Source organism: Aulonocara stuartgranti, assembly GCF_965226115.1.
Source record: "Aulonocara stuartgranti genome assembly, chromosome: 17".
Lineage (NCBI taxonomy): Eukaryota > Metazoa > Chordata > Actinopteri > Cichliformes > Cichlidae > Aulonocara > Aulonocara stuartgranti.
The window spans coordinates 33,666,773-33,679,731 of NC_138953.1; the positions used below are offsets into that span (position 1 = coordinate 33,666,773).

At 44.0% G+C, this 12,959-nt stretch overlaps 1 protein-coding gene across 10 annotated transcripts in view; it reads right to left on the reverse strand.

Moving 5' to 3' along the window:
* Positions 1-12,959, reverse strand: part of foxp2 (forkhead box P2) — a 104,170-nt gene that overhangs the window by 20,668 nt on the left and 70,543 nt on the right. For 8 of the 10 annotated variants that reach the window (XM_082511398.1, XM_082511399.1, XM_082511392.1 and 5 more), the window contains 5 exons: positions 11,787-11,924; positions 10,455-10,544; positions 8,341-8,521; positions 6,794-7,079; positions 4,997-5,101 (listed from right to left, as the gene is read on the reverse strand). In XM_082511398.1, coding sequence (XP_082367524.1) covers positions 4,997-5,101; positions 6,794-7,079; positions 8,341-8,521; positions 10,455-10,544; positions 11,787-11,924 — 800 coding nt within the window. The remainder of the gene's footprint in view (positions 1-4,996; positions 5,102-6,793; positions 7,080-8,340; positions 8,522-10,454; positions 10,545-11,786; positions 11,925-12,959) is intronic. The other 2 variants (XM_082511401.1, XM_082511393.1) reach the window with 2 other exon arrangements.

The window sequence follows — 12,959 nt, forward strand, 5'->3', positions numbered from 1 at the left end:
AATCTCTCTCGCTGGCTTTCACTTTATCTAAGAACACACACGCTTGCTTACATTATCATGAGCTTGCACAAACACTGATTGGCACATATAAAAAAAAATAGATACACAAATACACAGAAATAAGCCCCCTCCCCCCACAAACCCCGTATTCCTTTATTTTCTCCCAAAAGCCTCACTTCTTGTTTATCTGCAACGTGCAAAACAAGCCAACTCACTGAGCTGGTTCCTCCCGACCTGCCAATCAAAACCTGAATAGAACATTTGTAATCACAATAGCTCTGTACCTTTCAATTAGCCTGTGCACATTTAAAACCATTCCATTCTGTCCCTGCTTATACTTTTATAACCATTTCAGGTCTAATGCTCAGAAATTTTCCATTATAAATCAAAAATGAGGCAACATTAAAAAAAAGTGGGGGGGCGCGGAGAGGGACGGATGAGGGATAGCAGCAGAAAGGGAAGGGACGAACTGGTGGATTTCCTCAGCCCTGTGCCTAATTGCTGTTTCAGAATGCGCATGCAAAAAGGGGGCATTTCATTAATCATTTAATCACGTCCCTCGCAGGATGAGGGAACTAATGTTGCAAATACCCTTTTCATTTCACTGCCCATAATGCTATCTTATGCACTTGATGTATGGCATGTGTCATGAATTACAGCTGCTTCAAAAGCACAGAGCAGGCTGCTCGCTGTCCCTGAAGATACCGCTTTACAAAAAAAAAAAAAAAAGACAGAGAGAAAGAGAAAGGGGGAAATCTTTATTAAGCTTGCCTCTCATCAACAAGAAGCTTGTTTATCTAATATTTTGCATGTGTTTGTGCTTGGAGGCCTTGTGGAAGTCCTCCAGACAGTTGCAGCTTGCTGCATATGCTCATCCTACTGCTGGCCAGTTAGCAAGACAATTACAGGAAGATTACTACATGCATTTATGAAATATTCAAATGGCTGTATGTCCTACTGTGCATTAATAATGCCACACAAAGACAGAAAGGAAGGGCGGGGGCAGACGCAGATGGGCAGACAGGAAGAAATAATGAAAGAACGCTGTATTTACTGAAATGTGGAAAAATAGATGACTGTGTTTCTGTCCTCTCTGAACTATGAACTTCTCTTGTCTTCTTTGATTAAACAGAAATCTCTTTATTAATCTTATGTCTCATTTTATTTCATTATTCCTGAGTTGTTAACTGACTTTGGCTTCCTCACTTGTAACCAAATTGAAGCATTCTGATGGAATTGTACATTTTGAGGGCAAATAAGAGAATTGATCTAAAATGTAGCATTCAGATAAAACTACTCACACTTTGAGATAAAGAATACGAGCCTTACTGTCCATGAGCCATTCTAGAGAAACACGGATTTCTGAGGATTACCCGTGTGATGAAAGGAATGTAAGAGCAGCGTAGAGAACAGTGTTGCAGAGTGAAATATGTAGCCAAGGTAGCGGAATCAAAGCAAATAAAGAGATAAAGGGACTGATGAACACAGACTGTGGGAGGAGTGATGCACAGCTGTTTTTAACTCTCACATAAAGACTCGTTTTTATTGGAGTCTGCAGTTTCTCTTTTCTCTAAAAGAGAAGGGAACAAAACATCTCAAAGGTTTTTCCCAGTAGCTGGGTACATGAATATGTATAAGCCATCAGTGTCCACTAAGGGCCTGATAATAAATCTGCTCAAGTCCAGAATATATGGATGATACACTTTTGCTAATTGACTGTGTGTATTATCAGGGGCTCAGCACAGAAAGTTGGCCTCCATAACTGTACACAAATTGAGAAAACCTGATATCCACCGCATGCAGATTTACACACACATTCTCTCACACTGTCTCCTTGGTGTCGGTGCCCTCCCTTTTAAAGGTCTTGTCACGGTGCAGCAGACGTGGAGTGGTAAAAGCAAGCTTACCTATCCAAAGGGGCCGGGGGGCCTGCCTGACTGAGGTGCCTGCCTCTACAGTGTGTGTATGTGCACATTATATAGAGACAAAGACACTTGCCTGATGCCTTGTGGGTTTAATTAGTAGCGGGTTACAGACACTAGGTTAGCAGCTGAGCTCACCATTTTAACATGGAGCCTGCCTTCCTGCCAGTAATAGGAAGAGCAGAATGGTGACGGAGAGTGTAACAGTTAACTGTGTGTGAGTGATAACAAGTATGCATTTGCAGGTATATTACTGAGGGGGGAAAAAAGCCAAAGTAGGCGGAACAAGACGTGCATGTACAGGAGACGAACACATTTGATGTGTTCAAGCTTTGTTTTTTTAAAGCGCTATAAAAATCTGCAGTAAGCTGGAGGCATTTATTGTACTGACAAATTATACAAATAAAACATCCACATTTACAGGTATTAATTGCATTTTCTGTCTCCTCTGTTTACCAAAAAGGCTCCCACCAAAATAGCCCTGGCACGCAACCTAAAAGCATGAATGTTTCTTTCTCTGTAACTAACACAAACACACCCACAAAGCAGCAACACCCACCACTCGGAGAAACATTCCCAGCAATATTATTTCATTTTGAACTTCACAGAGCTAATTCAGGGTGCCAGCCACCTTGCGGCTACCTTTTCCAGGTGAGAACACTTAAAAGCGCACTGAAGAGCTATTAAATGCTGATCTTGACAAGTTTCTTCATGGAACAAAACAATAGATGACTAAACGTGTCACCGCCGCTGAGCCGAGCTCCTACAGCGAGCTACGAGACGCCAGCTTGACTCGGGTCCCCTCTCCCCCTTCCACCCCACCTCCCTGCATACATAACCCACACCCAAGTACCAACATCTAAACTGTCATCTACATCTGACACCCACTTTATGTAACCCCGTTTAAGCTGCACTTGTGTGTGAGTGCATCTGTGTGTGTCGTCGACTGGCATCTCCGGAAACATGAAAGGACTCCCTCTGACACCTACAATCACTGCTCCGAGGCACGCCACCGAGCAGCCATCTTTGTTCTGATGACAAGTCTGCCTTCTTTGTTGGTGTCTGTTTTCATGTTCTGGCTGGGTTACAGTATAGAGCCAGCCTCTGACTTGCAGTGGTGTGTGTGTGTGTGTGTGTTTTCTGTTTTGTACCAGCCAATGTTCTGGCAAGTGTTCTTACAAAACCGTCTGCCAACCTGTGCTCTCGCTTTCAAGTATGAAATCTACCCATTTTCCCTCTATCTGTGGAGCTCTCTCAGTTTGTCTTTACAGCCATGCATCCTTTTGCATTGGCTTACCAGCTTATTCGCAGGCACATGGCTTTACACACACTGTATCTATGCCCCTCACCTAAATAACCAGCTAAGCCACCTAGACACAGTATCCTTACAGCACACAGACTTACGTGTGTTTGAGCGTGAAAGGAGCATACAGTGCCAAGAAATAGACTGATGTCTTCTATAAGTAAGTGTACTAAGGTGATAGGACAAGATATCAGAAAATCTGCTAATCCGATAGAGGCTTGCCTTATCACGCACACATCTGTTCTCAAGCTGCAAGGCAAACTGTTCTACCTGGACTGCCGTACATGTATTCCAGGCTGGACAATGGATTGTACACATGCATTTGGCTTTTCATAAGCATGACTAGATGATGCTTATGTTTATGCCATGCTCACTCTAGAGCACTGGTATTGGCATTGACATGTATGCGGCACATTTTCCACAGGGGATTAGCAAACACACTTGTCAGACTATGATTCATTGAACTCCACTGCCGTCAATAATGGGGCCTTTTAAGTGATTTTATGCCTTGGCAGTGTGTGAAAATGGAGTCTAATGTACTGCCTCCCTCTGTCTTTGAAAGACAGGTAAACACCATGTTTATTAGTGTCATTTCATTTTACAGATACACCTTTTAGCTTTAATTCACAAGCCGGCATTGAATTAGCAAAGCCTGACCTAAATATGACTGTTTTTTTAAAGCCTTTTGTAACTTTACAGCCACTACAGTAGAAAAATGCATAATTTGGAAAATAAGCCAGAACAATGTCCTGATTTTAAGAGTTTGTGCGAATTCACATGGACATTTACAGCCCATGAAAAACACTCACCAGATCGTTATTTCACAGTTAATTACAAATCTAATTAGAATATTCAAATTAAAGCTTTCCCCTTTCTTTTCTTCTCTGTGTGAGAGCAGGGAGCCGGGGAAAGAGTGAGAGAGAGAGAGGCAGAGGGAGACTCTCACTGAGTGGCAATGTGATAACCTGTAATCGGCAGTGCTGCAAACACCTTCTTCCTTTGATGTCCCCCCACTAACATCCTGGCAACAAAGCCGGCCAATTACAAATGAGCTAATTAACTAAATTGTTGATGGAGCATGAAGAGTCCATTCGCTCTGGCGCCTGCACCATGACAACAGTGAATGGGGGCCTTTGTTGTGGAGGTAAGTGTGCGGCCGTGCGAGTTGCCATTAGCTTTTGACGCTTTTTCACAAACCTATCAGGCCCCTCCACGCCAGGAAGGAAAATTTGTTATGGACCAGAGTTGGTTTGAATCCTGCACTACTAGAGAGAAACCCTGTCAACTAGCTGTCTATAAGGTCAAAATGGGCTCTGTGAAAAGCAGTGATGTTTTCTTTGTTAGGCCCCCACAGAAAGACCAAGCACTGTACTGAAGGCGATCGCTTTCAGAGATTGTTATTTCCATCTTCAGTCATTTTTATGTGTTATTATGGCTCTGTTCTGGGAGCTCCCCACCCTTCCTCACACGCACACATGGAAAGCAAGAGGCAGGAACAAGAAACAGCACTACCTCGAGGGATGTGGGTTGCAAAGCAACTTGCAGAGGGACAGCGACTATATTCAGGCTAAAAATGCTTAAACAGCACACCCTATTTGAGATGTGTGGCATCAGATGATTTGGGTTGGCACTAGGATCAACTGATCAGGGAGGATGGCAGCGAAAACTGACTTTTCAGCTTGCCTGAACTACTGCTACACTCAGTATATTAGTATATATATAATATATGTTATTTCCAGTATTACGTATTTGTATTAGAGCATGTCCTTACTTCAAAAACTGTCCAAAGTCTTCACAGATGTTCTCACAGCCGGGCCACTTGCACACACCGTGACCATACAGGGGGTGAGTCCCTCCACTTTCTTCGTGTAGTGAACTAGAGGCGGGCCCAAAAAAATGAGCAAACAAGAAACGGGAAATAGCAGATTAAAGACACGCTGAAAGAGGTCAGAGCACTAATTCAGCAATTCATGTGATGAATAACCAGGGCTAAATCAGACAGAGAGAAAGCAAGGGATGAATGCAATAACAGCAGCTTTATAAAAAGGAAATTTGGGAACTGGGATGTTGATGGCTAACAGCCATTCAGTTTAAATAATCACTACAGGATAACTATATTAAGATGGCAAAGACTAATGTGTGAGAAATAGGCTGGACTACCATCCCCGATGGAAATCTAGTTTTGTCTCCACTGTAGTCACCATCCCATCTTGTAAAGCCATTATGGGGAGGAGGGGTGGAGGCTTTCAAGTAAACATTAAAAATCCAGACAGCCATATAATTTTCATCAGGAGATTAATACTCTGTGTAACTTATGTTCTTTGAGGACAAGGGGAGCAGGGGTGTTCTGGCGTTTTTCAAATGGCACCCAAATAAGTTACGACCCTTCCTAGACAGCACATCCTATTAAAGATGACAGTTTAACCTTTTAGGCCAGGCGCTAGTGTGTCTGTGTGTGTGTGTGTACGAAAATGTGAATGAGAGTGTGTACAGTCTGTGTCTTAGCGTGTGTTTGTCTGTATATAGGTTACACATGTGCATGCATGTGTGTGGTCGATGGCTACATGCATTCATGCCTGTGTGTCTTAGTGCAGGCAGAGCTCACGCTGCGTTTTACAGAGGGGCTTTCCCCTCATCGATCCATGGCATGTTAGTAAGCAGTGCTCCTGACAATACTCCTTGTTCGATCATTATGAGACACCACACACCCCTCGGGACACAAGCAGATAAAGTCTTTCTTCCTTCCTTTCTTCCTTCTCTTCTTATCCATTCCTTTCCTCTCTCTTTCCCTCTGTCTTCCTTCTAAAGATATCTTTTTCAAGCCTCCTTTTAGTGGTACTGGAGAGATAGCATCTACTTTAAACCAATTACACAGCACTTCCACCTCCAGTGTGAGTCTATACCGAGCATCTACACAGACACACACACACACACACACACACACCGCTACACCTAAGTCCTTATTATAATATCGCCCAAGAAAAGCCTTTGAATAATGCATGGGCCAGATAGGCAGATATGTGAACAGTCAGTGTTTCGGTGCTGGATGCATTTATAAAAGACGGCATCACAAGGATAAACATCCTGGAAACGCCACTCAAGGCATCACGTATTCTGTTTACATGACAAGCAAGCATGGAAGGTAATTTTCAAAAGAGAAAAAAGAAAGAAAGCACTAAATACTTAATGTACAAGGGGGTTACCTTGTCTTCTCTGCCAGAGACGCTTGTTGTAAGTGCGCCTGGCTGCATGGCGTCGTCTCCCCGCTTTTGATATGTGTGTGCAAGCTAAGTGTGTTCAACTGAACGCATGGTCCCCCGGGAGAACAAGGCTCTTATTTTTTTTCCTTAAGACACTAATAAACTTTTGAATAAATAAACAAAACGCCCAGCTTTCCCTGAAGTAACGATGGCTTGTTGTTGAGTGCCTTGTTTTGATGTGTTCAATCGTGGCACGGCAACAAACAAGCTCGTGTGAAGAGTACGAGTGCTGTAAACTTTTCATCTTCCCTTGCTTCTTCCTCTGTGATGCATCAAAAAGGTGGCGGATGGCATTTTAGTTGGTTTACCTCTCTCGCTCCCGTTCTCTTTCCCTTTCCCTCTCTCTCCTGTGGTTGAGGGCGGGAGACTGTCCGTTGGCGATGGAATGGTGAGAGATGGGCGGCGATGCTTTGGCGGGATTGGAGGAGGAGGTAGTTGAAGAAGAGTTGTTAGTGGACAGGTCTAAACCGCCGCCGCCACCCACGCCGGTGCCAGTGCCGCTGCTGTGTTTGATGCCGTTGTCCTCCATTCCGTGACCTCCGCCTCCGGTAACGTCCTTCCACAACTGCTGGAGCTCTGCGGGGCTCAATCCAGCTAGAGACATCAAGAAGGAGATAGAGAGAGAAATAGATAAGGGAACAGAGAAAGTATACTGAATGAATAAAGCTGCTCAACTTAATACTTAATACAAAAAAAAGGAAAAGAGTCCAAGCTGTTTTATTAGCTCTCACTTGCACATTGTGGTTTTCAGTTTAGGATGCATTGCACTCTGTGTTTACAGGACAAAAGCTTAGCTCTGTATGGATTATTCAACAGCCAGAGAAATTCCATACAGCTGCATGACTGAAGGCCCTGCTCTCAGCAAGGGCAAACTCGAATATGAAATCACAGTTTCCTGTTTATTGAAGCCACGTACAGTCTTCTCTGCACAGTCAAATACTGGTTTTAAGCTGGTTATGAATCACTTGTGTAGCTCTGACGCACAACGACTCGTGTGTGTCCAATGAGTAAAACTACATAAAAAAAGACTGATTATACTGAATATGAGCAAGTTCCACCTAAAAACAACAAGCTTTGTCAACTGCTGCTTTTCAGCTTGGCACAGAATTAAGCAGTTTCCTTTTATTTCCTCCTAACATCTTCCTGCCTGTTGTCTTCGTCTGCGCCATTTTGGTGGTAAACAACAAACATAGGTGTTTACTTGGCTCGGGGGGGGGGGGGAAAAACAAAAATGGAGCCTGCTCTCTTCTCCTCGCTCTCTCTCGCTTGTCTTTTTATTCTTCTCTTTTGCCTCTCCTTTGTTCTCAGTAAAAGCAGTAAACAAAAACAACAACAACAACCTCTGAAAGAAGGAGGGGGAGTTGGGGAGTGAGGGAATAGAAACAGAGATGGAAAAACAACAAACAGAGGCAGAGCACAGCTGAGAGAGGAACAGAGGAAGACAGAGAAAGCCATAATCAGATGAGAAAAGAGTGGAAGAGAAAGGAAGAACAGAAGACTAAAAACAATCATGAGGGGAGTTAAGGACAAAGTGAATGGTAGAAGGGCATACCAATGAAGGGATGGCAGACAGACAGACATACTTAAAGATAACGTATGAGAGACACAGCAGCATACCAATTAGAAAAAGACAGACAGGACAGAAAGGCAGATGAGTAGTAGGACAGATGGGCTTGGAGACACTAGACAGCCGGAAGGAACAATAAAACAGAGCCAGACTGTGAAAAGCACTAGTAGACAAAAATACAGGAAGTATGTGACTACTGCTGCAAGTCACGTGCTTAATATCAACGCAACTACCTCCCTGCTCCCTCTTCTTCCCACCACTCCTCCTCCGCTCTCCTCCTCCTCTTACCTGGTGGGGGTAGGGTTTGTCCGGGCAGGGCGGCTTGGCCTGGAGCGGGACCAGGCAGTGTGAGCAGGCCCTGCCGCTGCATGTTGAGCAGGTGCTGCTGCTGTTGGAGCTGCTGCATCTGCAGGAGCTGCTGCTGGAAGACGAGCTGCTGGGCGGCCAGCTGCTGCTGCTGCTGCTGTTGCTATAGAGAGAGAGAGAGAGAGAGAGAGAGAGGAGGAGGAAGAGGAGAGGAGCAAGAGAGGAGTGAAGAGGAGAGGAGAGGAGGGAAAATTACAGACGAATTAACAACTGAGTGAGCGGGAGAGGACAGAGGAGACGGAGCGCTGTTTGTGCGTGAAGAGTGTGCACTCAGTCGCCTCTGCTGTGACCTTAGCTACACCTCTTTGCTTCTTCTTCTGCTTCTCTACACGCTCTCTCCCTCTCTGTCTGTGCTCACTTAGTCTTTCCTCCTGTTTTTTTTGGGCTGTACCACCTTCTTCTCCTGTCTTTGTGTATGTTCATGTCTTTGAGCACATACACACACACAAACAAAGCTATGCTGATATACCAGCTCTCAAGCCTGTCAGTGTATGTGGCTTGTGATTGTGTATGATACTAAGCCTCTGGTATAATCCCCCCCACCACCACCCCTGATAGTTAATTGTCTCGCCTTCACTGATGGTCTGTTACAGCTTATGTGACCAGAGGGAACTAGCAGAGAGAGATTTAAAGCTGCATGTGAATGCATAGACACAAACACGCACAAACACAAACACACATCCACTGCACTACACCCCCCCTTCCACTCCCTCTCAGCCCTCCTTGTTGGCTCACAGAGTTGTTTATCGCTGGGCCAGACAGGCAATTGCGTAAGCTTTGTGCAAAAAAAGAAGAAAAAAACAAAGACAAAAACAAAAACAACAACAAAATGAAAAACATCAAACTCAGCCACCGCTGCAAAACAACTGAGAAAGGGAGTGAATTTAGAGAGAGACAAAAGCAGTTGGCTCTGAGCTCTGAAACACAGCCGTACTGCAAACACCTATTAGGAAGCAAAAATCTCAGGTAATGATTGGCTGCAAGTGCACATTCACTGAGGCTTAATGGGGTATACTTTTCTGTATTTCCAGTTAGCTGTGCATATGTAATGCTTTAACCACAGAGGCCAGTTTCTGTTGTCACGTTTCTGTATGCTAGTGATGGTGTACCTAGAAAAGTATGGAGACTGAGGGACTGAGAAAGGGAGAGGGGTTGGGTGGGTTTGGGGGATAAAACCTGTGATGCGCTCACTGGAAAACAGGCTGCATAATGGAGTGGTGGTGGCGGGAGGCGGGAGGCGGTTTGCCCCCCCCCAAACACCTCTCCTCTGCCTCAAGAGAAATAAGGGAGCAATTTCTATTCCATATTTGATGGCGAGCCTCCTGAAAAACTCTATTCACAAATCCAAACAGAAACAAAGCCGCGGGGAGGTCAGTTGTGACTTCCTGTAAGGGCAGCATAATGGGCTGCTTGAGGAGAGAGAGAGAGGGAGATGAAAAAGAAAGACAGAACGCGTGTGTTTATGTGATACCCATTTTTGAATCAATTTAGCCGTTCCCACAGAATTGCCTGGCCGTGGCTCTAGACCTGGACCGACGCTGTTACGCAAATGTGGCTGGGGCTGTCATGCTCCTCTACTGCTCCATGATATCCAAAGAGAACAAGACAGAGGCATGTCTGTCGACCGGCTGCCTGTCATTGTGATTTATGAGCGATGCACATTGCAACTTCAGAGGTGCTGCATGTGTTTGTGTGCCCGCAGAAACACTTCATTGACGAGGTGGCTGCAGCACCCTTTGACTTGTGTGAGCATGTGTGAATACAGACAAGACATGAAACTGTCTTTAACTGGATCTCCATACTGCATAATGCTAGCAGGAATCAGAGGAGAATAGCCAGCACTGCATGTGTATGCTGTGGGATTATTGTAGTATTATACCTCCGGGTTAGCCCGCTTAATTACTTTATTTCTAGAACAACAAAGCTGTCTGTTTTATGGTGCTTATTACTATCTATAGAGAATCTACATGCACACATTCACCATCTTTTCCCCATGAGGCTAAATTACTATGTTATGTCCCCGGGTGTGCACCTACCTCTTTAGCCTGCTTGCCAGGGTGTTGCTGCTGCAGAAGTTGCAGATGAAGCTGTTCCTGTTGTTTCTTATAAAACTCCTGCAGGTGTTGCTGTACATAAACACACAAGCAAATACAAGCAAAAGTAGAAATTCAAAATGAGTTTATGTATTTATCAAAGCAAAGTTAAAAAAAAAAACCCTGAAATTTTCTGTTACACAAACTTGGTGAGGCTGATCTATTATATCTTTTCAGTGTCAGACTCAGATCTTTGCAGTCTTTCACAATTTATTTCCTATGGAATGTTAATAGTCCCACAGTGCTGCAGGGATAACAATCCATCATATTAACTATGTATTTAGCTGCCAGAAGGTACTGGCTTCCTTTGGAGTGGTTGAAATAAACAAAATAAACTCTCTTAGGATCAAGCTCTGTACTTTAAACTGATTCTATTAACACACATAGTCAAACCGCTATTTAAACTTTCATATCATTTTTTTTTCCATGTGGCTGTTTGGCCTAAAAAGAGAAGCCAAAGCAGGCCAGACCACTGGAATGCTTGATCCAGTTCTATGCAAACTGCTACTGAAATATACACGCTTTAACAGACTATATGCAAGAATCAATTGAGAAATATTTTTAAATACGTAAATCAACAACAGAAGGTAGATGTTGATTTAGTGACTGATGTGTATGGCAGATGATCAAGCTTTCTATCAAATCTTATGTGAAACTAAAAATGTTGAGTCACATTTTAAGACAAATCCCTGTACTTGCACAGTAGAGCGTGAAAGCATGTGACCACATCGAGCTGGGGAACTCTTAATGAAGAAGACTCAGAATGACTGACATTCTTAATTAAACTATTGTCTTTTTCTTAATCAAATCTATGAATGACAAATGCATTTCAACTCTGCCGAGTGCGCTTTCTCAAGTTGATTCCAAATATTACATCACCATCACTTATCGTTCAGCTTCTGCTGCACAGCCCAACTATGCCCTACTCTCACAGTCCCTGATGGATGCTTGTCAGGGAATTGAACCAGCGACACACTAGAGACGGTTAATTAGAGGTGACATGCAGGAGTACGTCAATTTCCGATTCCCCTTGGTAAGCGTGTCAAGGACATGGGGCTGTGGTGAGTTGGCGTAACTGGTGGCTGGGCACACTTATGTGGAGGGGTTGTGTGTGCATTTTTGTGTATGCCTGTACAAACACCAGACTACATTTTTATGTGGATTTAAATGTGTAACTGTATGGATGTGGGCAAACCAGCCTAGGTGATGATGGGGTATGTCACAGCATGAGTGTCACAATGTTCATACGGTGCATGTAGGTTGGAGTGTGTGTACCTGCTGCAGCATTACAGCCTGCTGCTGCTGGAGCAGAGCCTGGAGCTGCTGGGGGGAAAGCACCTGCTGCTGGAGGATCTGCTGCATCTGCTGCGGCGTCATCACCTGGGGACTCATCATGGCCACTGACACTGGAACCTATACATGGACGATGATGGGGAAAAACAAAGAAAACGAAGAGCTGAATAAGTTTTCAGGCATAGTGGCATGGATCTGCTGGAAGTGTGGTAATTGGTGGTTGGAGAGGTAGGGAGAGCAGGCCTCTCATGGCCGTGATGCTTTGCAGCCTAGAGGAGATGCTGAAGGACAGATGGGTGCCGTGCCTTTGTGTTGCTCATCTTATTTTCCTTCCTTTACCCCGCTGGGAAAAGTAAAGGATTTAAATAGACATAGACCTTAATTAGCAGGACCCTTGAACTCCCCCACTTTATCAGCACCGCTATTATGAAACAGCGTGAAAAAATGCACAACTCTAAAGCTGATTGAAACTACGCTGATGAAGTGGACGCATGGCAGGAACAATCAGCATTATGTCATGGGAGTTTGGGGTGTACCTGAAGTATTCTTTTTTAATCTGTTGGAACGGTGTGAAAGCAACTCTTAAGTTCTCATAAAGGCTGCTGGTGTAGTAGGCTACGTAATTTTGAAAAATGCATGCCCTTTTTAGGTAATACTCGCTGCAGTAGAAGAACATCTCCAAAACAAAACCAAGATGCGTACGCTGCTTATGCCACTTTCTTCTGAGGAGACAGTGCGAGCCACTTCTGAGGCAGCAGAACAGTAGAGCGATGATACGTTTCTCTTCAGGCTTTGATTGCATGCACACGTTCTAACAGGGGAGAGTAGGCTTGCAGTGATATTGTGGAATTTCTGCTCCTTGTAGCTGCTTAAATATTGAATGACTTTTGTGTGTGTGTTTGTTTACTCCTCAGTTATGGAAAAAAGAAGCCAACATGAGTGAATGATTTAGTGTTCAGTTCGGTTCAGTAACACAACAGCTCAATGCTTTTTTACTGAATAAGAAGACTAAAGTGGCACATTTCCAACATTTGCAGATACAAATTAGTTTGTTGTTTCTTGAACAAGAATTGTGGCATCCTAGAGCTGAATGGTAAACAGGCAGGCATTTTAGACCTTAACATAATTAAAATATCAACATGTAGTAACACTTTT